The 27,751-nt window shown below is 50.2% G+C and overlaps 1 protein-coding gene across 1 annotated transcript in view; it reads right to left on the reverse strand.

Moving 5' to 3' along the window:
* The window catches only part of znrf3 (zinc and ring finger 3), a 54,077-nt gene that overhangs the window by 3,734 nt on the left and 22,592 nt on the right, over nt 1–27,751 (reverse strand). The window contains exons 2-7 of the mRNA XM_062451372.1: nt 20,050–20,172; nt 5,528–5,602; nt 3,910–4,041; nt 2,924–3,034; nt 2,242–2,409; nt 1,099–1,201 (exon numbers count right to left, since the gene is read on the reverse strand). Of these exons, the coding sequence (XP_062307356.1) occupies nt 1,099–1,201; nt 2,242–2,409; nt 2,924–3,034; nt 3,910–4,041; nt 5,528–5,602; nt 20,050–20,172 (712 nt within the window). The remainder of the gene's footprint in view (nt 1–1,098; nt 1,202–2,241; nt 2,410–2,923; nt 3,035–3,909; nt 4,042–5,527; nt 5,603–20,049; nt 20,173–27,751) is intronic.

A 27,751-nucleotide genomic window follows, 5' to 3' on the forward strand; every position in this document is an offset into this window, starting at 1 on the left:
CCTAGGCTACGAACATAATTAATGCATTTACTGATAATTAGCGTAATTTGATGAGTCTGAAACCATCCCGACAGTAATCACTGGCCTATATACTCAACAGGAGGTTGATAATAGCCAAAAAAAAAAGAATGTGGCAGCAAGTGAAAATTACATTTGGATGTAGGCAAAATAACTTTGGCACACACATTTTTTAACTGATGGGCTAAATGCTTTAAAATAAAAAGGGAAAGTGACCGTGAATAAAATTGACTGAAATAAGTATTTTTGCACAGATCCAGCACAGACTTCATTGAGTCTGGCTGCATTGAGTTTGCCTTCTTATGAGTGGTTCCAACAGACTACATACTCTACTACCCTCCTTTCTACTAAGGACGGTAGGCTATTATTATGCGTTTACAGCCATCCTTAAGTGATGTTTTTTTTGTGGTATATTTTTTAAGAATGACAAATCCATCTATAAACTATGCTGGGCCTGCTGAACCTACACCTCTTCCACAGATACTGGTCAGGGAAGCATTACTTCTGTCTCTGAAGACCCTTGGGGCTGGTGGGATATACACTTTTTGTATAATCAGAGCACCTGCATCCAACAGGGTTGTCAAAGAACGGACACGAAAATAATTGGTCGTAACTTCTCTAGACGCACTGCTTAGTTTAGGCCTAATGTCAATTAACATGAACTAATGAATGGCTTTTGAAAAGTGCCATGATTTGGAGATAAAGTAAACACGTAAATTCATTCATGCTGGGTCATATTGTGAGAAAAAGAGAAGTCTGCACTTATGTTTCCGAACACCGACAGAACAAAAAAGTGCTAATAGACACTCGACGGAACTGTCTTTAAAGATATTTCCACCTGTTTGAAATTCTTTGCAACACAGCTAAATTCAGCTCGACTTTTAGCCTGGCACGGAGCAGGCTAGTTCAGAGGTATAAGTTACCTTGGTTACTTAGCTAGGACTAGAATAAGCCACCTTAATGGAACGGAACTCTCGCTGAAATAAGCTAGACTTATTGAAATAAGCCTGGCTTTTCCTTAATCTACATTGATGGAACACCCCCCCCAGGACAAGACCAGCGCCAGGGAGACTAACTCACCGATGATGTTGTGTCTGCAGTGGGGACAGGTGTGGTGCTGCAGCAGCCATGGGTCCACACACTTCTTATGGAACCTGTGAGCACAGGGGATGACCCTCAGCTCCTGTGGAGGGGGTAGAGCAACAAGGTCAGGTCAACTCCAAGGTCACGCAGTGCAGGCACATGTCCAGCAGATGGCAGCAGAGAATCAAAAGACGGGCGTTTGCGTCCCAGAGCCAGACGGGGAACGATTGTGCATTTCTTCACTATCCAACAACCACCCTCACTTAGCCCCCAATAATACAGGGTTCCTGGACACAACCCTAGCCCTGACCCCTGGAAGGTCACATAGGCCAGGTAGACCCGATTTTGAGATTATCGTCCAGAATTCCAGCCTGGAAACTCGATAACGCAGTTTGGATTCCTGACACTGACCTCGTTTCACATCCTGCACGCTCTTTCCATTTCTCTTTCTCATGCCTTCTCTCCTCCCCCCTCCTCTCCCTCCTTCTCTCCCTCCTTCTCTGGAGTGACTCATGTATCCAGGCGGTTTCTGCCCACGATCTATTGTTGCTGGCCTCTCTGCTGAGTCAAACCATCCTTTGATGCCATTCAGTCTTCGGAATGACTATTTCCTGTAATCATCCACTTCTTCATCAAGACAACAAACCAACCACAACAATAACCCCCCCCCAGAACAACATGCCTGAGGCAGGCTGGGGTTTCTCTCTTGATCAGTCCCTCTGACAGGAAGTCCCCAGAGAACCACATCAAGGGGGACACATTTCCACAATGACCGGCCGGGATTCCAAACGAGCGGCGGTTTCAAAAACAGGAAGTCTAACCCTGAAACCCCACGCACGCGGACCCAGCCTCACCAGCTTCAGGTGCAGCGAGAACAGTCGCCAGGAGCACCGCAGGAAGTGGGGGAGCGGAACGAAAAGGAGAGGAAGAATGACGACGGAGAGAAAGAGGAACACAGTCTAGTCCCCCCCCCCATGGCTCAGACGACTACTCTGGATACGGGTCCCCTTCCCCCTGCAAGCCTGAAGACTTAGTCCGCCACACTCACAGCTTATCCACCCCTGGACTAGGAGTCTATCCTCTGCGAGGTTGGGACGGGCGAGTGCAGAGGCACGCTACCACTCTACCTAGGCACCCTACCTCTCCATCCAGGTACTTTTCCAGGCAGATGGCGCAGTCGGAGGTGGAGCTGCTGCTCAGCGAATCGGACGCCCCGCAGTTGCTCTCGCGCTGGCCCTTCATCTTAGCCTTGAACTTCCTGGTCTCCATCTTCTCCAGTGCCTGCACCGCCATCCTGTTCATAGAGCTCTGAGGAGAGGAGGAGGAGGAGGAGCAGAACAGGTGGAGAGGAGGAGGAGCAGAACAGGAGGAGAGGAGGAGGAGCAGAACAGGAGGAGAGGAGGAGGAGCAGAACAGGAGGAGAGGAGAAGGAGGAGCAGAACAGGTGGCGAGGAGGAGGAGCAGAACAGGAGGAGAGGAGGAGGAGCAGAACAGGTGGAGAGGAGGAGGAGCAGAGGAGGAGGAGGAGGAGCAGAACAGGTGGAGAGGAGGAGCAGAGGAGGAGGAGCAGAACAGGAGGAGAAGAGGGGAGAGGAGAGGAGGAGACAGCGGAATGGCGGAGGGTCAGTCTGGGGAGTGATGGACGTAGAACAAACAGAGGTCGAGCAGTGATGTGTGAAAGCCTGTGGACGAGGACTAGGATTCCACGTACAACTCGAGATGGTATCATTTCAAGGGAAATGAGAGCGAGACGCCGCGGAAAGTGAATGAGAGAGAGAGAGAGCGAGTGAGAGAGAGCGCGTGCCCATGCGACGGTACTGACCTGGCTCCGCCTCTGCTTCAGCTTGATCTTGATGAGCAGGATGAGACAGACCAGAGACACCACCACGAAGAAGGCCAGGAAGATCCCCATGTCGAAGTACTCTGTGGGCTGCTGTAGGGGTGGGACAGGCTGGGTCAACACTAACTCTTCCAGCACAAGAACACACACACACACACACACTTGTACACACCCCTTTACAGTAAAATACCCTACACTGTTGGACATCTAAGTACACACACACACACACACACAGTTACAGCCAGGTGGCGGCAGGCCTTTTCCAGAACAATCCAGAGCTACGGAGCATCATAATAGATGAAGGTACAGTAGTAGATACTGCTACTACTGTTAGCTCTCTTGTTCATTCATAGCCATGGTGGGAATGTCCAGAGCTCTGCTATGAGGACACAACCATATGCTGTATGTCTGTCTTCCTATTCATGGCTAGACTCCACTGTGCGAACCCGTGTCTGCTTGTACCTGCTGCATCTAACACTCCAAAACAAACAAGTAGCTCTTTCGAGAGCGACACTGATTCAGTGTGACCTGTTAGCTCGGAAGAGAAATGGAGAAGCACGTCTCCAGAGATCAGAGTCAGATCTCAAAATGACTTTCTACATATATATATATACACACACACATTATATATATACACTGCTCAAAAAAATTGAAGGAATTTTTTTTTGTCAGGGTATGGCATGAATGAAATTGCACTTCTCTGATAACGATCTGGTCAGTTAAGTAGCAGAGGGGGTTGTTAATCAGTTTCCGCTGCATTGGTGTTGATGTAATTAACAAGAAGTGCACTAGAGGGGCAACAGTTTTTTTCCCCATTGAGATCTGATGTGTTTTCAAAGTGTTCCTTTAATGTTTTTGAGCAGTGTATATAAAATCTTACATGCATGCTTTGTACAAAAAAATACATTTAAAAAGTGGCGTTCCACAACACACACCACTACACACACGCGTTTGCTGTGGGCCCTTACCCTTGGCGGGCGATGCTGTATGCGGGCGCGGGCAACCTTCTGCTTGTTGACGATGTTCATCAGCTTGACGGCGTCTGCTCCTTTCACATAGACCACCGGCCTCTTCAGAGGGTCCTCTCCTACCTGGTTCAACTGGGGGAGGAGGAGAGGAAGGGGGGGGGGAGAGGAAGGGGGGACCAAGGAGGAGAGAAGAAGATGAGTATGCCTTGCACGTGCACAGTCAGTCAACATAACACTGGTCTGCTAGAGTCTCTGTAGTGATCCTATGAATAAATAAGTGTGGCTCTCTCGTGTCACACTAAGGGGATCTGTCATGGGCTGGACCGAAGGACAGAAAGTGGCCGCTGTCTACATACGGTACAATCTGTCTATTGTATGTTCCGTTTTGGGATTGGTTGACAGAAGACAGGCTCCTCCTCCTCAGTACTGTCATTTGGAAACACCATGGCAGAAATGGCAGGATATTCATGGCTTCAGCTCTCCCATTGTCATGTTCCTATGAAATACACTGCTCACTGACACATTTCCCTCTGGGCCCTAGTCTCTGTTAATGGGCTAATGCTAGTTGGGCTAGCTGTGCTAGTGTGGCTAGCTATGCTAATGCTATTTGGGGTAGCTGTGCTTGTGCAGCTAGCTGTGCAAGTGCTCACTGGTCAAGCTGTGCTTGTGCAGCTAGCTGTGCAAGTGCTCACTGGTCAAGCTGTGCTAGTGCTACTGCTAATGCGGCTGGACGTGCTAGCCAGTTGGACTAGCTGTGCTAGTGCTAGTTGGGCTAGCTCTGCGTTCTCCTTTGTTGATGATAGACTACTTGTAGCCCTGTGGGTGGCGTCTCTGCTGGGAAATCCAGACGCCAGCAAAACCTTTCATGTGGTCCGCCACACTCCGTTTTATCTCTCCGCTCCTCTCCACCCAGCGGCTGGGGAGGAGGAGGAGGAGGAGAAGGAGGAGGAGGAGAGCCTGCAAGTCCAGGCTTGGCCTGAGGAGGATGAATACCACAGGAGAATTCCTGCCACTAAGAGTCTCTGGGAGGGAGTGACTTGTATTGTGTGTCGGCCTGCTTGCCTCCCTGCCCACCTAATTACTGTTTGAGACAACAAAGAGACAGGGACTACCCAATGGTAGGAGGGAAAGAGAGAGAGAGATCCATAGATCATGTCTTGTCTCTGGAGGTGAGGTGTGCTGGTGTGCACTACCTGGGCAATTATGAGCTCAACCGAGCATGCTCACGGTGTGCTTACAGCTTAACCTGGATATCTCGTTTCAGTCTTGCACATTCAGCGCACACACACCTTGTGTTTATTCCCATGGTCCTGGGAGAGAGCTAGACTGAGAAATGCTATTGTTGGTACACGCACACGCACAAACATGCACGCACACGGGCTTAGCGGAAATATTCCTCAATGAGCTCACATAGCAGGGGGAGACATTAAGAGCTGAGGGGAATCTCTTTGAAGGCAGAGGGAGTGATCTCTGCTAACGTTGTTAGCATGTTAGGCTCGTCTCCAACAGAATTAGATTCAGCATGTGTGCCCAGAAAGTATGAAGTGTGTGTATATGCGTGACTGTGTGAGCGACTGTTCAAGTATTGTGTATTTGTGAGTGTGTGTGAGAGACTGACCTGATCGATAGCATCAGGGTTTTCTGACACATCAAAGATCACAGCTGTGGCTCCTCTCTGAACTGCCCTCTTCGCCTGTAAACACAGAAAAACATTGCATTATTTTTCAGTGATTTTCTGAATAATTCGAATCAACAATAGGGTTAATCAGTGTAAAACTTTCCGAAACTTCAGATTACAGAAACATCCTTGTTTTTTTTTTATGATCGATTTTCAATGTTTTATTTCTGACCACCAGGGGGCGATGTCTGGCTTTGAATAGACTCCACTGTTTCACCGTGGGACGGGGAGAGAGAAGCAGTCACCCAGTATAAGGAGATGAACAACCAGCACACTACATGGGAGTAATGAGCGTACTGCCTCTCTCAACATGACGTAACAACACATAAACAAACAATATCTATAACATTAGGTAACCACCATCTATGACCGCTTTATTTATAACATCTATAACTCCCGCTCTTTCACAGCTTGTATAACTGCTCTGTATCCATGATAACATCCTTAACCCTTGTGTTATCTTCGGGTCATTCTGACCCATCAGTCATTGTGACCCACCGTCGTATTGCGACATCTTTACCGCATACAAAAACAAAGTGAAGCATTTTCTTTTAACCGTTGGGCTGTCTCAGACCCCCCACATTGCAAAGGTTAAAAGAAAATTATTTTAATTTGTTTTTGTATTGGGTAAAATTGGGTAAACACAACGATGGTTCATTATGAACCTTTGGGTCATGTGACCCGAAGGCAGCACGAGGGTTAATATCTACGACTGCCATGTCTGATATAACATCTTTAGCCTCTGCATGCGGCCAATTTAGCACCACAGCACTAATTGAGACCTAGAATCCAGATTCTAGTCATGCACACAATCTCAAAATTCCAAACTCCTCCAACTGCCACAGAGGGAGTGGGGCGGGGGGGGGGGGGGGGGACAGAGAGAGAGTGAGATCTCCACAGATGGGCAGCAGAAGTGTTCTGGTGCTGAAGTCTTTTGAAGCTTCCAGCCAGAGGGCAGAGTTAAAGGGAACGCAGAGTCCTAGAAAACTGGCTTCCCCTTGTGGGAAACCCTCCTTATCTAAACCTTATCTAAACTCCCGCTTTCTCTCCGACATCTAGTCTGGCCCTGCTGGTTTCGCCCTGTTCCATTTAGTCTGTGCGAAGCTCAAACGCTACGTGACCTGATGCAGAGCGGTGCCAGAACCGTGTCCCGATGGCTCTCATCATTCAGCTAGGAGGGACAGAGGAGAGGGAGAGACGGAAGAGAAAGGAGAGAGGGAAAGAGAGTGGAGAGACGAGGAGAGACCGTTCGAAGAGGAGCAGGAGAGGGGAGAACGAGCTCGAGAGCGAGAAGGAGAGAGGGAGCGTCGGACGGGCAGACGAGGAGAGAGATCCGGCCATCCCGGACGGTGCTCCCGAGCCTCGCGGCGGAAAAGTGTCACGGACCAAACATGGTCATTGTTACATCACAATCGCTCTGCCCGGCCGACCAAGACCGTGGACACGTTCTCCCTCGGAGGAAATTGCCCCGCTTTGGCAGCCAGACGGACGCCCCCCATTCTGGGATGTGGTGCTCCACAGCCTGGAAGCCTGTGTGCTCCACAGCCTGGAAGCCTGTGTGCTCCATAGCCTGGAAGCCTGTGTCTCCATGTACAGTTACCCCCCGGCCCCCTAGCCTACCACCCCAAAGCAATACTAATAAACACTAATAAATGTTTCTTTTGAAAACTCTCATCCAAAGCAGCATGCAGGGGGGATTTGAACCTGCAACCTCTTGATCTGTAGTGAAAGGTTCTACCACTGAGAAGTAGCCATCCCACCTAGAAAGAGGGGAGAGAAGAAAGGGATGAAGGGAGGGGGAGAAGAGAGAGAAAACACTCATCCCTCCCAACTCCCAACACCGTTCATTGGAAACAGACACGTAGCAGGGCATCTGTGTGGTGATCGTTCAACCATGACCAGATGCTTTCCTGTTCGATGATGTTCGCCAGACCCAGAAGAATAAGAGGCCATCTCGGAGAAGAAGCAAATCATCCCGACCCCAGTAGAAACTCACACGGTACCAGTTGCATTAAAACACGCATAAAAGTTCCTATGTTTCTTGAACTTTCTTGGGTCGATAAGATTCATGTCCGCTTCACATTCGCTAACATCTCTCCCGGTTGCATGGCCGGCTTTATAAGAGTTCAAAGTGGGACCTGTTGAAGTCTCACACCCATATCTGCGTCTGAGGCCAGGGCTCGCTGCTTTGATGTCAGCTATTCCAGTTAATAATTAACGGCTCTGGGTAAGACACTTGCAGAAGAAAGAATCCCCCCCCCTCCTTAGGGAGAAGAAAGAGCCTCACCCCCCCCACCCCCCCCTAAAGAATCTCCTGTTGGGCAGACACGGCAGTGTAGCGACTTGCCTGACGACAACAAAAATGTACCTATGGGCAGTAGTCATCCCCCCTCTCTCCCACAACTACTGAGACAGCCCCCCCTCCCCCCCCCTCCCTCCCTCCCCCCCTCCCTCCCTCCCTCCCTCACTCCCTCCCTCCCTCCCTCCCTCCTTCCTTGGGGTGTATTGGGTTGGGTTGTTTTGTGTTGTGTTGGGTTGTGTCGGGGTGTGTTGTGTTGGGTTGGGTTGTGTTGTGTCGGGGTGTGTTGTGTTGAGTTGTGTTGGGATGTGTTAGTCACATTAGTCCCCCCCTCCCCCTCATGTGTATTTTGCGTCCTTGCTTAGTCCTCTCGCAGTGTTTCTCTGAAACATGGACTCGGGCTTTGGGGAGCAGATCTAAGGTTGCAATCAGAAATCCTGTCTGCTTCGTCAAAATGGCTCCGGAATTTGGAGTGGTGTTCCACATCCGTGGCTGCTGTACTCCGTGTGCCTGCTGTACTCAGTGTGCCTGCTGTACTCCGTGTGCCTGCTGTACTCAGTGTGCCTGCTGTACTCAGTGTGCCTGCTGTACTCCGTGTGCCTGCTGTACTCAGTGTGCCTGCTGTACTCAGTGTGCCTGCTGTACTCCGTGTGCCTGCTGTACTCAGTGTGCCTGCTGTACTCAGTGTGCCTGCTGTACTCAGTGTGCCTGCGATGTTGTGAATATTCACAACAGGACAGTGGGAACAGAAAGACATGCTCACCCTTGTACAGTCTAAACTTGGGCCGTAACATCCAGACAACAAGCCCTTTCCAGGCAACCGGAGGCTGCCAAGATGGCACCGCAAGCAATACACAGTCGAGGGGGGAAAAAAAGCAACCCTTCACGATCTGTTCTTGTAGCCATCATGGTTATCGTAATAACCCCTAAGCATTTATATGAATTGTAAACATAATGGTTATCATGGTAACCATAACCCTCTATTATTACTATCCCTGTAAGCCCAAGCCTCCAGTGGGTGATGGAGGGTGAATCCCGTTACTAAGCCATGCTGCCACATAAGGCCTGCCAGCCTGCACCCCCCCCCCCCCACCCACCTGACCACCAGTCCATCCATCCATCCATTCATCCGCCTGAGAACCAGCAAGTACACCCTAACCGAGAGGCCAGAACCGCAGCCCGGCATGGCAGCATGTGCTGGTCTAGACAGGAGGAAGAGCTGGCCTATGTTTAGCCAACCCTCAGGAACTCTGGTGAAGTATCGTCTTTGCTTGAAATCTCCCAGGCTGGCCGCGAAAAGAGACTTGTTCTACCAAAGATGGAAAATTGCTAGTCTACATCTTTAATCGCTATGCTGGACTAGACACACACACACACACACACACACACACACACAGTTCCACCTGCACCTCTCACTAGTCAACTCTCAACAACTCGTGTTCCTGCTCTTTCTGATCTCCCTCCCTCCCTCCTCCTCCTCCCCCTCTCTCCCTCTCTCTCTTTCTGCACTGCTATAATTAAGGTCATTAAGTCTCCAGAAGGCTTTCCCTCGGCTGTTATGCTGTAATGTCATGTTGCCTCCTGGCTGGTTGCTTTATTAAGAGATAAAGGCATACTTTCCTCCCATGGATTTTCTTATATGTGGTCCCCTCTGTGTGTGTGTGCCAGGAAGGCACTTTTCTACAAAAATAAAATCTCAGTCCTCAGCATGGCCCTTGTACTGTGTGTGCAGTGGAAACACACTTTTCTAATCCCCCAGAATTTCCATTAAGATATTACAGATAGAGTTGCTACATACAGCACATTCAACCAGGTGGAGAAATATCGCAATCAACTGGTATTATTTTGAACGGCATACAGTTGTACTTGATAGTAGCTTTGAACACAAGCACCAGTCACCTGCATGAAAGGGCTGAATTGACAGCAGGCCTGTAACTTGCGCCACAAACATTAACCCTTCAAACACCTCAGCCTTTCCACCCTCTAAACATCCACAACCAGGAAGCAGAGGTTCCTGAGGTTCCTGGGCTCCCCCCCCCCCCCCCCCCCCCCCCCCCCCCCCCCCGGGCTCTGCTTGACAATCCCTCCATTCTCTCAGCCCAGTAACACACCTCCAGCAACGTTGGTGACTCACTGGAGGCAAATAAAACATGGGGAGGGAAAACATGCATCCACTGTGAACTTTGTGTACCCCTGACAGGGAGTTTACCATCACTTCAGACCCCTTGCAGTGCTCCCGACTGCTGAATTTTACCGGAGTTAAGTACACGGTGAGGGGGGGGCACGGTACTCCCCCACAACCCCACCTCCTTCTGACTGGTCATGTAAGCGCACAGCTGACTCAACGTAAACACAGACGGGGGTCAACACTTGAACCACTCTGCTGGCGCCCCAGCGGTCATTAATATCTCCGTGGAGATGTGGAACCAGCAAAGCACCAAGCAGGGGGGAAGGGTCACAGGGATGAGGCCGGGATGAGGAGCCTGGTGGATGAAGATCAGAGGCCTGTTCCATAAAGCGAGTTTACCGGATAAGCCAGGCTAATGTCAGTCTGACTCATGTCCAGTTGATTCGGTTCAAGACAGTTTAATGTAGTTCGAACTCAGTTACCATGGCAACTTATGCTGCAAAATTAACCTGGTCTGAGGCAGGCTAACTGTCAGGCTTAGCCCGTGTTGTTGCTTAACCAGATGTTCCTGTAACACTGACCCACGGACTTTCTGGCGTGATGCCATATTTCACTTTTTTTTATCACTATCAGTTAAAAATGTACATTTATAGAAAATCTACTTCAATAAATAAAACATTTAGGCTCATGTCTTAAACACTGATGAACAATGATTTCAGAATGATACAAACTATGACCTACGTATTACATATAGGCCTATGGTAGGCTAGTTTGTGAAATCAACGTTTAGGTTGATGCTACATAAAATATGCATATTTTATGTATATTTTAGGGTTAGGTTTACCTAACACGTGTCAATCTACATTACCCCAATAGAATGATCATAGCTATAGAAATCAAATACAATTGCAAAAACAAACCTAAATCCATGCCTCTATCCTCCATTTCCCCAATACAAAAACCCTGTTCAAAAGTTATTATTGGAGGCTATTTATTTAAAACAATGTCAAAAAACTCCACTTAGATGTGTGTGAGATCTATAAAAAAAAAAGTCCTCAACCTATGTAGGCTATCGTTCATGTCAATCCTGGTGTGTAATTTTACGTTGATGAGGTGTTGGATGAGGGAGCTGTCATCATAGGCTACGCGGCTTAAAGAGAGTTCTTTCGGGGAGAATGCGCGTGGTGGTGAACATTGCGTTTTGCCGTGGTGGATGAATCCGATCCATGTTCTACCTCACAGGCTTCTTACGAATAGGGTGCACCCGCAATTATCTTGACTACTTGAATCTGACTCGAATTAGTCAGACTGGGTGAACTAGAATTGGCCTTTATGGAACTGCTTTAGCCCCGACAGACTTGTTTGATAAATAACCAGTTTGGTTAAGTCAGGTTTGGTACTTTAATCCAAGCTTTTCTGAGCGGCCTTTATGGAACAGGATCCTGGGCTGTTAGCTCCTGGATCATAGTCTGTCAACAAAGCGGCCATAACCCACAGACCTGAACTGGCTTGGGGCCGAGCCGTTAGGGTTTGTTCCGAATTAGAGTATGTGCACAACACACAACCCTCTCACCACACACACACACACAGTCAGTGCAAGTCACAGTGTTCACAGACCTGACAACTAGGTTTAGTGGTGTTACACTGTGAGCCCCCCTGCTGTCCTGGATGAGTCCGTCTCTGAGCATGCCTTTTAGGGATGAGGCCGTCTCTGAGCATGCCTCTTAGGGATGAGGCCGTCTCTGAGCATGCCTTTTAGGGATGAGGCCGTCTCTGAGCATGCCTCTTAGGGATGAGGCCGTCTCTGAGCATGCCTCTTAGGGATGAGGCCGTCTCTGAGCATGCCTCTTAGAGATGAGGCCGTCTCTGAGCATGCCTTTTAGGGATGAGGCCGTCTCTGAGCATGCCTTTTAGGGATGAGGCCGTCTCTGAGCATGCCTTTTAGGGATGAGGCCGTCTCTCAGAGTTGGAGGAGATGGTTCTGGTGTAGGACATGTTGGACATCTCCAGGAAGGACAGAGAAAGATCTGGAACCCAACACAGAAGTTCTTCTTCTGTCAGACTGGGCTTTTTACATGTCCATTCTCTGGATCCACATTGCCTTTTCAAAGTACTGTGAGCCTCACTCTAAACTTTCATTTGTAATCCTCTCCTGTCCCCCTACTTCTCCCGCCCTCTTCTCTCTCTTCCGTCTCTCCCTCGCTCCACGTCTCTCCCCTCCCTCCCTCCCTCCCTCCATCTCTGCTTCAGCGCACAATGTGGGGTGGCCATTCAACCATCGTTGCATAACCAAAATTATACAATTGAACTGCACTGTGTGTGTGTGTAGAACCTCAGGGGAGGCCTTGCCTAGTGTGTGTGTGTGTGTGTGTGTGCGTGCGTGTGTGTGTTCGGCACCTCAGAGGAGGCCTGTGACTTGGCAAACAGCCGGCCCATTACAAACTGGAGCTGTTCAGGAGAGACCTCCTATATTCTCATCAAACAAGAGAACAGTAGCTGGAGTCCTTAGCACCCCCTCCCCACACACATACTACCTAACTAGCTAGCCTCTCAACCTGTTAGTGTAAGCCAGCCTCCATATAATCAGACACGTGCAGGAATTGAACATGGATTAAACTAAGTGTCACTAGCTTTAATTAAGGCTTCAATTTCTTCTCTCTCTCTGCTTGTTCCTGACCCTTCAAGACCCATACCCAGAACCCTACCTATAGCAGCTACCCCTCTACCCTACCCTTACCACCTACCCCTCTACCCTACCCTACCCTTACCACCTACCCCTCTACCCTACCCTTACCAGCTACCCCTCTACCCTACCCTACCCTTACCACCTACCCCTCTACCCTACCAATACCAGCTACCCCTCTACCCTACCCTACCCTACCCATACCAGCTACCCCTCTACTCAGTGTGCGAATTATACAATGACAATCGGGGGGTCAACTTCTTTTCCTGGGCGTAAACTACAGCGCAGGCGTGTGCTTCTATCATTAAAATGATAAATACAAATAAAATCGTGACAAAAATATTATAGATCTAAATTATATTAGATTTTTTGGGGGTATTACCTAGCTAACTTATCTTTCTTGCACTTTCTCACTACGCGGTAGCTACACTCTGAGGCAAGGGTCATCAACCTTTTTGAAATTGAGAGCTAATGATTTCTCACAATAACTATCAACAATGACTTAACAAGGTGGGAAACGGATAATATCAATATTCAACACTTTATTTCTATGAATCTCAGCATTTGTTTACATTTTCAGATGATCACTTCTACATTCTGCAAAGCAGCACAAACGAAAATAATTGCAGCACAAACGATTGAGACTATTTTGACGATGTTTTGCGTTGGGTGTATAAGTCTATGGTTGGGTGGAGGGCCAATCAGGTATAATACTGCCCATAGCGCGCTACCCGATGGGTAGTTAGGATGGTAGCTTTTGTGACAGGTAGTGAAGTGTCACTCCACATTGTGCTGCTTTGCCGTGGACACATTCGCCCCGAAAATGAGACACACGCAGCTTTCTTTCACAGTAGTAAAAAAGAACTCTTCTGTGCACTTGTCACTCGCGCGCTGTGTTTATGTGTGTGATATTCCCTGCCCTAAAGTCAACATGTCTGTGTATCGCCAACCTGTTATTGAATGAATATGGTAAATATATTGTAATATTTACAGGTAAGAACGATATAGAAATGTATCGACCCACCCGACCTGTTGTTTTTACCTCTTTTTGGGGGGGGTCCAAGTCTTAATTAGGGGGGTCAGACCCCCGTAATTCGCACACTGCCTCTACCCATACCAACTACCCCTCTACCCTACCCTACCCATACCAGCTACCCCTCTACCCATACAAGCTACCCCTCTACCCTACCCTACCCTACCCATACCAGCTACCCCTCTACCCATACCAGCTACCCCTCTACCCATACCAGCTACCCCTCTACCCTACCCTAACCATACCAGCTACCCCTCTACCCATACCAGCTACCCCTCTACCCTACCCATACCCAGCTATTCTTTACCTAACCCATACCCAGCTACCCTTCTACCCTACCAAGCTACCCCCAACCCTACCTATACCCATATCAGCTACCCCCCACCCTACCCTGCCTAGTTGGCTGAAACAGACATCCACCCGACCTGTTGTTTTTACCTCTTTTTGGGGGGGGTCCAAGTCTTAATTAGGGGGGTCAGACCCCCGTAATTCGCACACTGCCTCTACCCATACCAACTACCCCTCTACCCTACCCTACCCATACCAGCTACCCCTCTACCCATACAAGCTACCCCTCTACCCTACCCTACCCTACCCATACCAGCTACCCCTCTACCCATACCAGCTACCCCTCTACCCTACCCTAACCATACCAGCTACCCCTCTACCCATACCAGCTACCCCTCTACCCTACCCATACCCAGCTATTCTTTACCTAACCCATACCCAGCTACCCTTCTACCCTACCAAGCTACCCCCAACCCTACCTATACCCATATCAGCTACCCCCCACCCTACCCTGCCTAGTTGGCTGAAACAGACATCCACTAATTAAATGTCCTCCTCTCTTCCTCTTCCTGTTATGTTTGCTTACCGCTTCTCCAGTTCCAGCCTGTGTTCTTCACAGGAGAACCAACAATCATCACTGTGGACAAGGTCCTCCCTTGACACAACAGTGGCCCCTAATGTCTGGGGATACAGCTACACTGAAACCCTTCTTGGCTTCACGGACATGGAGAACTTTATGTCGAGTCATTCATTAATAATACCAACATGAACTACTATTATAATTACCATCATTAATAATGATATTCTGAGGACAGCCTCTGTGGTGAGTGTTCGAGTCATGTTCTGGGGCAGGGTTGGGGGACGTGGGGGTTGATGTACGCACCGAAGCTGCAGTCACACCTACCCATGTGCTCATAGATAACCTTGCCTTTCTGCCTGTTCTTCTAATGATCTATACTAATGATCCACACTAGCGTTCTGGACCTAAATAGTTAATGTCCTGGAGAGTCAACTTAACGTCCAACACCGTAACTAAAACACATGTAGTATCGCCTCTCCCGATCATCTACTATTTAGGTCTGGCTGGCACAGTTGTGACTCTCCCAGGAACAGACAATACTGTCCAAAACCATACTGGGCCATCACGCCTGAACATCTAGACAGCCACCACAGGAGAGGAGGAAGAGGAGGAGCCAGAGGGAAAGGGAAAGGAGGAAGGTTGACAGATCTCCTCGGAAACATCTCTATTAAGGCCGCATCAGACGGCTCACACTGAACAATGTGGCGATACTTGACTCGGAGGAAGAATGCGTCCCATGATAAAAACAGGCCATTGTTCGTTAATGAAGCACCGTGTCCAGCTATGGGCCGGGCCCCCCCAGTCAGCAGGAACAAGGAGAAAACATCTGGTTGGGGGGGAGGGGGGGGGGGGTGGAGATGGGAGGAGGGGAAGAGAGAGAAGAGAGGGAGAGGGAGGGGTGAGCATCTGAACCAGCCGAACAGGATCTGGGATCAGAAACGCATTCTCTGATTAAAAAGAGAAGGAGGTGGCTCTGGAGGATCTCTCTTATCTGAGGTAGACATCTTAGCTGTTAGCCTCTTGGCTGGGGGGGGTGGGCGGTAGGGAGCGGCCTGTCTGGTTAGTCCCGGGAAGGAAGGGTTCTGATAAGACCCTACGTCACCCCCTGAGTGAGCACATCCAAGACGCTGCTTTACCTGGAAATATGATTGGGGGGCCCTGATAAAGCGAGGCGGCGGAATTACGCAACCGCCTCGCCTCATCCCGACCTAACCCACTCTGGTGTGGATTGCATCGTGGTGCTCCTCACCTCACCTACCTCCCTCCCTCCACGCTGGCCCAACATGAGCAGGGTTCTTCATGTTCTTGGAGAGGTTGCCCTGTGTGAACTCAGCCTCCCAGAGCGTGGCCTCTCACACTCACGGCCGCTCACACACACACACTCGCAGTCTCTTCCTCGGATATAGCCTGAGCCTTCACAGAAGACACCCGCCTATGGCTGGCTTCACAGGACACCAGAAGAAGTCTCCGAGTCCCTTGGCGCCAGCGGACAGGCCGGGGTCTGAAGCGGAACAGTCCGCACCAGTCCGGGCGTCAGTAAAGAGAGAGGGGCTCCCGAATCTCAAATAAATCAATGAAGGGGAAGAAGAAAAAAGGGAAGAGAGAGATAAAGGAGAGAAAACTCCCCCTCAGCTGCACTTACCTCTCTCTCTCTCTCTCTCTCTCTCCCTGCTTAGCTTCCGAGATCGGGCGTTGCCATGCTGGTTTGGCCGTACAAAATAAGTTGACAACCATAGGCTACTTATTCATATCCAGACTTGGTATTTGACAATCCAAGGTGGTCTCTCTCTCTCTCTCTCTCTCTCTCTCTCTCTCCCCCACTTGCTCCATTTTGCCGCTCCCCTCTCCCCCCCCCCCCCCCCCCCCCTCTCCTTCTTAAGTCCCCCTGGGCTCCTTTCTTCTCTCTGTTAAATAGGGGGCCGAGCTGTGAAGTCTGATAATGGTCATTTTGCCTCCCATTGAACTCTGGGTAATTCTGCTCCGGGAACGACTCACTCGGAGCCACATGACACAAGGAGCTTCCCAGTGACCATGGCAACCGGCTCAGTGGGATCCCCGCGAAGCAGTGATTTAGGGCTCCGCCGACAACCCCTCCCCCCCCCCCTCCCACACACACAAAAAAACATCCTGAAGAAAGTTGTCCAATGGGGAGAGGCCCTGGCCGGCGAGGAGAGGGGAGGAACAGCAGCAGAGATACCATCGGCAAGTTGAGGTGTACACAAACATGAAAGGAGCACCCAAGAGGCCCCTGGGAAATCCACACTTCACAAGCTTTGTTCTTCGTCTCTGCTTCGCTCCCCCCCCCACCCACCCCCCACCACCACCTCCCTCCCCTCTTCTCTGTCCCTTTATTCCCCGTCTCTGTCTCTCTCCCTGTCGTCATGGTGGGGGGACAGTTTACTGTGACTGTTGAGAGCGGGGGCCAACTCAATGAAAAACATCCCGATCATTCATACTGCACACTAACACGATCGATACCTCGTCATTCTTGAGAAGGACTTACAGAAGCTACCACAAGGCCCAGCCGACCAACAACCAAGGCTGCCGCTTCAGTGAAGCAACAGCCGTCGAACCGAACCGAACATCTTCGATACGGCGACGTCATAAACAAGTTCACAGACATCCCTAGAAGTCAGCCAACAAAACCCAAAGAGAACACAAAAAAAAAACTCCCAATGATTAACTCGACCAGAGTTCTACCGGGAGTGGACCCTCCTTTCCCTGAGGAGACGTCCCTCACCGAGTGCCTGCTTGTGGGCTGTACTGTGGCTGACGCTCCCCCTCTCACTCAAATGCCGAGGAGAACGCGCTGGAGAAAAACACCGGCTATGACTGCTCTATCGACGTTCTCCTCTCTGAAGCACTAATCTAGCCCTTCTACATAAATCAATATCTGTTAAGCCCTTCTAACACAATTCGGATCATACAAAACAGTCAAAGAGAGAGAGAGATAGAGAGGAGAGGAAAGAAACGCACATCAAACCTTTCGGCCAACAAGAAACATTATTTCACTACTCGCCAGGGCAATCGTAAAAGTGGGTGCGTGGCTGCCTGTCTATCTAGGTTCGTCTGTGGTCAGAATGAACCTATTTAAGTACAACGCTACCTGTTATAGAGCTAGCACTCCAGTCTGAGAGCAGGACCCTGGCAAGCAGTAGCACCGGGCATGGCATCACCGCTGGCAAACACCTTGCCCAGGAGCTGCCAGTTTGTGTGTGTATGTGTATGTATGTACAGTCTGAGTGAATGTGTGTGTGTGTTTGTACAGTCGCTCTCTCTCTCACTCGCTCTCTCATATTGACCTCTCCCTGCCCCTTGGCCCACTCCCCCTCGCCCCTCTCTTCCTCGCACCCATACATCCACCCCTCCCCTGCTCCCTCCCCCCCCCCCCCCCTCCCTCCCTCCCTCCGGCCCTGGCAGGCATGCCAGACAGGGTTAGGATCCAGAAGCCACTTAGCACTGAGAAGTTGCAGCTGTTAGCTGAGCGTCACTGGCGGGCAGTGCCAGAGGACCACAGATGCGGGCACAGAGGCAGGCAGAGAGGGGGGAACAGAGGGGGGAACAGAGGCAGGCACAGAGGCAGGCAGAGAGGGGGGAACAGAGGGGGGAACAGAGGCAGGCACAGAGGGGGAAACAGAGGCAGGCACAGAGGGGGGAACAGAGGCCGGCACAGAGGGGGGAACAGAGGCCGGCACAGAGGGGGGAACAGAGGCAGGCACAGAGGGGGGAACAGAGGCAGGCACAGAGGCGGGCACAGAGGGGGGAACCGAGGCAGGCACAGAGGGGGGAACAGAGGCAGGCACAGAGGGGGGGAACAGAGGCAGGCACAGAGTGGGAAACAGAGGCAGGCACAGGGAGGGGAACAGAGGCAGGCACAGAGTGGGAAACAGAGGCAGGCACAGGGAGGGGAACAAAGGCAGGCACAGTAGGGGTCTGATATGGTCTGCTCCCCCACTGGTGAGCATGCTGGGTCTGTGTGGGCACAGTAGTGTGTGTGTGTGTGTGTGTGTGCACGGTGAAGCCTGGCAGGGGTTATGGAGCGCCTGGGGTATAGGGTTGTCATAGTAACATGAGACAGAAACAAACCTAGGGAGAGCTACTGCAACCTGCTCCAGCAACCACACCTCAGCTAAAACAACAATCCCACAAGATCCATGGACGACAACAACAACCAAAGCTTTGAGTCGTCTCTCTAACTGATCATACACACCGACAGCTCCTGGAGTAAGTGTTATTTCATTACCCGGGAACCTTCCAATTTGCTCCTAGTTTCCCCTTCTCCCAGGAGACCTCCTCTCCATGTGGCGCACAGAGGGAGTTCTGAGGTCAGAGGTCAACAGGCCCGCGGCGCCCACAGGAACCAGGCAGGAAGAGGCGGAAACAACTGTGTACATATCGGTGACAGGCCGGCACTCTGGGGCGCCGCCGTCCAGCACTCCCGAAAAAAGAAGGAGCTCCACCGTGCCCCTTCCCTCTCCTCCCCTCCACCTCTCCCCCCTTCATCTTTCTATTCTGCTGGCTTTTTCGGATTCGATTAAGGCTAGTTGTATATGTGTGTGCGCACGACTGTTTGTGTGTCTGCGCATGCAAACGAGGGTGTGTGCGCAAGACTGCGCGTGTTTTCAGACTCCGATGCCACTGACCACAGCAGTCAGAGAGGAGTCTGGAGTTCAGAGGAAGGCCAGACTGTGGTAGGTGCACCACAGGGCAGGGTGGAAGGGCAGGGACAGATGGGGGGGGAGGGGCTGACCGTGGAGGTCCCTGCCCCGCTAGCATGGTTGGCAGGGCCGCGGTGGGTCCGGGGTGGGTCCGGAGGGCAGTCTGTCCTGGCAGTGTCTGGGAAACACATACCACCAGCTGTGCCCATCGCCTGGCGGGGGGGCTGTCTAGATGCAACAATGGGGGCATCCCCCACCACCTCCCCACTCACCCAACTCACACCCCCCCTCCCCTCTCTAATTACAGTCTTGGCGCGAAACCCAGGAAGATGGCCTCCTTGTTTTGGCTGGTCGCGGCTTCTAATGAGGTGACCGACCAGGCAGTCTAGATCACTTTCACAACACCACCACCACTGCTGGGGCAGGCCAGACAAAAACGCCCCCCAAAATGGACGACTCTTCAGAAGAAGCCGAATGACCCAAAATAACATCCGATAGCCGGACGCTTGTTTTCTTTTTGGTGGAACTGTGGTGATGGAGGAATGAAGGGATGGAGGGAGGGAGGGAGGGATTCAATACCCTCACCCTGAGGAGTTGGAGAAGCGAAACCAAACAAAACCATCGTTGTGTGAACTGTTCGCTCAACAACCACAGATAGATAACCTTAACACCGCTTAAATGAGGTAAAAAGAGATAGGGAGAGAGAGAGTGCAACCGACAGAGAGAGACCTACACAGAGACACCAACACAGGGAGACCTACACAGAGAGAGACCAACAGAGAAAGCGTCGTACCTTCCCCAGGACAGTGAGACAGCTGGGGTCTAGCTCCGGCTGCTCCAGCTTCACCACTCCCACCCAGCCGTACTCGTACAGGTCCTCCTCATCGTTGTTGTTGCACAGCCCCAGAGGGTGCATCTGGAGAGAGCAGAGACAGGGGTTAGCACACCTGAGGGCTAGCTAAACAGAGTTGGAATACATGAGCACTATCTAAACAGAGTTAGCCTACCTGAGGACTAGCTAAATAGTTAACATACCAGTGGATTAGCTAAACAGAATTAGAATACTTGAGGATTAGCTAAACAGAATTAGCACACCTGAGGACTAGCTAAACAGAATTAGCATACCTGAGGAATAGCTAAATAGGGGCAGCATACAGCATACACACAAACGTCAGTTCAGAGAGGGGTTTGTGACCATGCAGAGCAAGATCTGATTTGATTAACAAAATAAAAGTTCACACAGTTGGACAATTATACATATACGAATACTTCATACAAAGTAACATTTAATCATTTTAGCAGACGCTCTTATCCAGAGCGACTTACAGTAAGTACAGGGACATTCCCCAGTACAGGGTCACTTTGACATCAAAACCCATAGTAAAGTCATCACCTGGCAGGCACAGAGGCACAGTCACAGCGAGACCACATGTACCGGTTAAGTTCGAGTCATAACACCATCTACGTGCCACCTAACATGAAAGCATGAACAAGCCTTGCATCAGAAGGGGTGGGGAGAGGGGGCGCTTTCAGATCTGCCCCTCAGAGGGGTGAAACACCAGCTCAGGAACACGGAGCTAATCTCTACTACCCCCCCCCCCCCCCCACACACACACCCCGCCCCTAGCGGCAGCAGATAATCCACTTGTCACCTATTTTCCATAATAAATCATGAGAGCATTACAACATTAGATCAAATAAGAGGAGGCTTAGCGGAGTTGATTCACGTACAGCACAGTACAATACAGTATTGTGGGCCTCGCTAGTCTAGTCCTCCTCATTAAAGTCTGACATCTTTTCATAACTGGGGCGGGATGTGTGGAATGAAAATATCTGATAGGCTTCAGGTGGAATGACCGTGTGGACCATTCAACAGATGGTCATTCAGGTGAGCCTTCTTCTAAACTACTAGACTTTCACTTCACAGTCTGTTAAATGGATTGTTAGTTCCGCCTGTCCAGTATGCCGGCTGTCTCTACGCCTTAAAGAGATTGTGAGATCAGCCCGTTCCAAGTCTCCAGTCCTTCCATTGAGCCGCATGTCATTTAAGGTTGTAGCATCATTGCACGTTCTTATTGTGTTGATTTGTGTTGCTGAGGTAGTGTCCTCTTCTAAGGACACTAAAGGAAGTAAAAAGAGAGAGACAGAGAGAGATAGCACAAGACAACCTATGCTCCTCGGCCCTATGGCCTCCAATCTCCCAGCTCTGCATCACTGGGTGTCCAGCTCCAGGCTATGCCATTTGCCCCCTGATAGCCTTCTCCCTCCAACGACCCCTAACCCCCGGATTCCAGCACCCCAGCAAGCAAAGTGCAGGTCCACATGATCCGCAGCACAATGTAGGACAACCACCGCAACACCAGGGGGGAGCCAGAAGGATGAGATGGGGGGGGCGACTTCTGGGAGAAGGGGTTTTGGGGAGGGGTGCTGGTTTGTAGTCAAAGCAGAGGAATGTTAGTGTTCTGCTGGTGTGTGTGTGTGGGTATGGGTGAGTGAGTGAGTGAGTGTGTGTGTGTACGATCAGCTCCGTCTCTCTGTGCCTGCAGCGTGTAAGGTGAGGATAAAGACCAGCCCCCCCCACCACCCCCACCCTACCCCCACCCCAACCCCCACTAACACAATAACCACATAGGGCCAGGCTGTAACCACACACGCCCACTGTGAGAAACACACACACACACCTCAGGTGTTGCCTGTTGATAGAATTTCCAAAGGTTTGTCCTTGAACACGCTGCTCTGTTCTCTGCACGCGGCTTGTGCGGCATCGAGAGGGACGTTCAAAAAGACACGGGGTGAAAACTCCAGATGAAAGCGCGAGCGCATGTCTTTCATCGGCACATGTCCCGGGTCTTTCACAACATAGCCGCCCCTCAGTCAACACGCACACATCAAAACATTCCAGGAGACGCATCGCTTTGACGCAGCGCCGAGGGAGCTGCCAAGGTCAGAAAGAATGCTCTTCATTACAAACCGCAGGGTTCGTCCCCTCGTCTTTAACATTCATACGACCATGCTGCTCCACCTCTCTCCGGAGGGTGGAGGGAGAGGTGGAGGGATGGAGAAAGGGATCAGAATGCATCACAGGTAGGTTTCCTACTAGCCTTCAGGCAGAAGGGAGGGAGGAGAGGAGTGTATTACACCCACACAAATTTGGCCTGATATTTTTTGGAGAGCTCTCTCCTTCAGCGCATGCAAAAATGGCAGAGCAAGAGAGACAGAGACAGAGAGAGTGCAAGATAAAGGGATGGAAAGAGAGAGATGAAAGACGGCCTTTACCCCACCTATTCCTCTTCATCTCCTTGCAAGTCGCATTGTGAAACTTATCACACAAAATATTCAAGATATACTCTCTCCTCTCTCCCCCTCCTATTCTTCTCTCTCGTGGCGGCCATTTTGGATTCTACCACCAGACACCACTGAGGTTGGAGTGGGAGATGGCCTCCCACAGAGACCTTCTTGACCAATTGGGGAAGACCAGGAAGTGCAAGCGGTGTGTTCCAGCGGTCTGACAGGTAAACCCCCGCCCCCAGGCCAGCACAGGCAGTTCCCGTCATGATGAGAACACTGGTCCATTCCACTGCAGGGTTCCTTACTCCAGACGAGGCTGCAGACTCAGACCCTCTGGGCCTCCACTGCCAGGCTCCAGAGGTTGCCAGTTTTTAGGCCTGGGAGAGGTAAATGGGATGGATAGACATGGAGGGAAAGGTTTGGGCCAGCCCTGCCCCCATGACTCGACGCCCCTCCCACCAAACCCTACCCCACCCCACCCCGCGCTCTCTCTCTCTCTCACACACACACACACACACACACATTTCTGTGTTTCACAGGGGTATCTCCTTACACAGACCAGGTTCTCAATGAGATCATGGAGGGGATCTCTACTCCTCTCGTCTCTCGTGTGGCGCCTTTCCACTGCCTGGTAGCGGCTCGACTCAACTACCAGGGCAGACCTGGTACTTTCCTTGGAACCTCTCTGTCCAGGTTCCAAGCAAGCGGAGGCCATACTACCGATTGGCCTGAGAAGATCGTGGCATGGGACATGCTCCACAAACGTACCATTTTTAAATAGCCAAGCTACTATAGCAACCGAGAATAGTGGACGCAATTGTTTCCATTCAACGGACAACTTGATTAAGTGGCGACACGAAAAACAATGGCGTGGTCAAATGAGGATGTGTTGCTGACGAAAGGAACCAGAGAGAGTGGCGTGTGTGTTGCGTTGAAGACGACATCACAGCAGTTTCATGCGCTATGACAACCAGCTACCTTGGAGGGAAAACAAAGGGCCTGGTTTCTGGTAAAAGCTAGTCGAGGTGATCCGGTACCATGAGGTGGAAAAGCCTCCATCACCCTAGCACCTCCAACAGCAAAAACTCCAAACAGGCCGTGCTTCTGGAAACTTTCTAGTCACCCCACTCACTCTCACACACACACACTTTATCCCTGTAACTCCTCTCTATCTCTCCCTTCCTCCCTCCCTCTCGACCTTTCTCTCAGAGGAAATCTAAATGCTGGTCACACCATCCGAACTATTCTTCCCCGCCCTCCAAACCCCTCTCTCCCCCCCCTTCCTCGTCTTCCTCCCCCTCTCTCCTGCAACTCCCCCTAACCTCTCCATGGAGAAGACGCCAGCCTTCTTCCTCAGATCTCTGATCCTCCAATCTGTGCTGCGAGTTATTCATCTCAAATTCATCATCAAAGAGATCATGCTTGAATTTGAGAAACAGAAATCGATTCCAATGAATAAAAAGAAAAAAAGTATTCAGAGATATAAAAAAAAAAGTCTTAGTATCATAATTTTATAGGGAACCCAATAAAGTCCCCCAAGTATACTTATAAACAAAACTTTTTTAGGTTGGGAAAAATCTCAATTAAAATGTTTCACAGAATTAAGGGGGTAAATAGCCAACTAGCCTCATTACCTCTCAACCCCAACCGCCACACTTTAACACTGAGCTGCAATCCCACCCCCATCCTATGGAGGGAGCAATCCCTCCATAGGAACAACAAATTAACAACAAACTAATTTCCTGGAACAACAAACTGTCCTTCCAGGAAGATGGGTGTGTGTGTATGTGGGAAGGGGGGGGGGGGGTCCGGAAGAGGGGAGGGGGGTCAGTATTTGAGCCAAGCTCCAGATGGGGCCCCTGGATATGGGGCCCCTGGATATGGGGCCCTTGGATGTGTGGGGCCCCCACATCCAGGGGCCCCTCTGAGGTCTTGAGCCCCAACAGCAGCAGCTCCTCTCTGAGCAGCTTTTCAGACAGGCAGCCCAGAGCCTTTTCAAACAAGCCCTGCTCTGAGCTATGTGGCAGTATGTATGGCACGCCAGGCACTAACACACAACACACAACACACAACACACAACACACACACACACACACACACACACACACACACACACACACACACACACACACACACACACACACACACACACACACACACACACACACACACACACACACACACACACACACACACACACACACACACACACACACACACACACACACACACACACACACACACACACACCAGCTGCACTGGGAGCTTTGATGATCTTCAGAACCGACCCCCCCCCTTCCTTCCAAAAGCTCTCAGAGAAGAGGTTCACCGCTTAGAAATAGCAAGGCAACTACTATTTAAACTATTTAACAAGGCAGAGCAAGTATAGAACTAAAGGTGCTCAAAAAGAGGGTGATAAATCTTCTGTCCTCATCAACAGGTTGGAGACGTGGGCTGACGGGTAATCCATTTAACTCCATTACTAATTTGCCTGAATTAACAGTCAATGTTTGACATGAGAAACGCTGATAACAACTTCCGAGCGCGGGCGCACGAGCGAGAGCGAGCGAGATCCCCCTCCATGGCACACACCCCCTCCACCCACATGCTACCCTGTAGGACAGAACAACACCACTGGCCTGCTGTCTGTGGACAGATTCCTTTACATGTATTCTCCATCATCTGAACCAGCTCCAGGCTCACCAGTCTAGCTGGTCCATCTCAGCTCCAGGGAATAGAAGCCCAGATCCACAGAGAGACAGAGTGAGCAGTAACCACAGTAACCATGGGAGACAATCTGCCAGCCTAGCCATAAACAAGGAGGAAATATCAGAAAGGTAATCTCTCCCTATCTCTACCCCTCCTCTCCTTCCCTCTCCTTTCTCAGCAGTGGGAATAACTTCAAAGTGCACTGGTAGCCTTGAGGAGGGAATATATGAGAGAGAGACAGAGACAGAGACAGAGACAGAGACAGAGACAGAGACAGAGACAGAGACAGAGACAGAGAGAGAGAGAGAGAGAGAGAGAGAGAGAGAGAGAGAGCAAGAGAGGGAGCAGAGATGGAGTTACAGGAGAACAGCAGGAAGGTCTCTCCAGGTGGGGCAGCAGGTAACAGGATCTCAAACAGGGATCCCAGAGCTTCTCTTTTCACAGACTTCCTCCCTTTTGTTCTATTACCCCACAGAGCACAGAGACCAAGGAACAAGTTAGCCAGCATTGAATTACCCAGCACAACCTACCTTAGCCTCGCTTAGCTTATTTTAGCCTAGCCTAGCAGGCTTTAGTTTAGCATAGCCAAGCTTTTTTTAGCATTGTCTAGTTTAGATGTACTTTGCTGATTTTAGCCTAGCCAACGTTATTGAAGCATAGCAAGCTTAGCCTAGCCACTTTTTCCAGGTAACCATTTTTAAATGGTGTGAAAAATGACAATTGGGTAGGTAACAATATGTGAAAGTTGAGATTAAGGAAGAGCAAGATTTTTTAGACCAGTCCATCTTCAAGGTGCACACTGGAATGTGGTCAGGTAGACTTCGACACCAAAGTCACTTGGTTTCCGTAAGTGAGCAGGTGAAGTCAAGCCACTCCTACCAAGATTCTCCGTGAAGGACATCTCCCATCCGGCCACCACCTAAACACGGAGCTCTACTTCTGGGAACACCTCCCTCCCCCCACCCTTAAAATCACCTAGTTGCTTTATCTTCATAGCAACGGAAAGCAAACAAGAGCAGTGTTGTGTTTCAGAGTTAGAGGCACAGCCAGGGACACTCTATATGATGTAAATACCCAGATATGTAACACAAAGCCCCAGAGACGACAGCCCTAGCACCACACTGGAGGCCCATTCCGTGACTCTTTGCTCCTGTAAAACAAGCACAATTGTGTGTGTGTGTGTGTGTGTGTGTGTGTGTGTGTGAGGTAAAGTGTGTGCTGTTTTTTGTGTGTGCTCAAGCGCATGTCTGCAGGTGAGAGGGTGTCTGTGAGCTTGAGCATGCAAGAGTTAGCTGTGTTTGTGTGTGTCTCTAACAATGATCAGGGTGCATCAGTGATTCTACAAGCCGCTGGAACACCGATATCCACATTCATTATTTACACACTTCAAGGCGTCTCTGCGAGTTGAAAAATTGGGACTCGTTAATTCAATATCACACACAAACGCATGCTAAATCTAGAAACTTCTCCCTGTCCCCACAGCCCTGATACCAAGGCATGGGGCCGAGTCATCACATCCACCATCCAGAGACAGGTTAACAGGTCATACTCTCTCATAAAGCAATACTCTCTCTCCCTTCTCTAAATCATCTCTACCTCCATGCCAAAGACAGACCAACAAATGGGTCTCACGCCACCTAAATATCAGATCAACATCTGACACCATATCCTCCAGCCGAAACAGAGAGGCTGATGTCATATAAAAAAGGACATGGTTGGTATTTGTGTCTACATCCACAATATCTGACCGTTTCCTCCTCTAGGGAAAATCACGGAGGAGAAGCAGGCTGACTATCACCAGTAACGGACTGGGCTAACTAATCACCTGTACCTGACAAGGTTTCCTGAGAAGGCAGACAAGATCCGAATGGAGACATCTTGTCCACTTTCAGTGGAGTTCCAGGCTCTCCCTTCTGGTCAGAGGCACAGATATCCCCAAATCACAACCAAAAAGAAAAAAAGGTTTACAAGCCGAATTCATTCCCATGGCAATAACTCAATTAATTATGCTGCGGTAGTATTGCTGTTGTTTGATGTGCTTTTAATGTGTTTAATGTGTGCTGTGCTGTCCCACAAATGTCCTCGTGGAGGAAGTTGTCAAAGTCTTTTGCATGCTCCGAAGCAAATATTTCATTTGTATTGAATAAGTACACCTCGTTATTTGGGGGTCCAACACTACATGACAACGCAGATTATTTCAGCTGTAAAGTACGCGGAAAGTTCACTTGGCAAAGAGCTGGGTCATGTGAGCCCTCTCCCCAACTGTGTAGCAATGGGGACCAGCGAAGCCCCGTGACCCCCCCTGGTGAAAACGACGGAGTCTCTTTAGGAGGGTATCTGGTGAGCCCCCCCCCGGCATGGGTCCTTCAGATCCTGGAGAGGACAGCGTTCTCTTGAAGTCCACGGTGGGGCTCAAAAAGGGGAGCGAGGGAAGGATTGCAGTCATCAACACCTCGTCTCCGGGCAGGCTTTGATGTGGCGTTCTCCCTTTGAAGACC

Source organism: Osmerus eperlanus, chromosome 25 (assembly GCF_963692335.1).
Source record: "Osmerus eperlanus chromosome 25, fOsmEpe2.1, whole genome shotgun sequence".
Classification (NCBI taxonomy): domain Eukaryota; kingdom Metazoa; phylum Chordata; class Actinopteri; order Osmeriformes; family Osmeridae; genus Osmerus; species Osmerus eperlanus.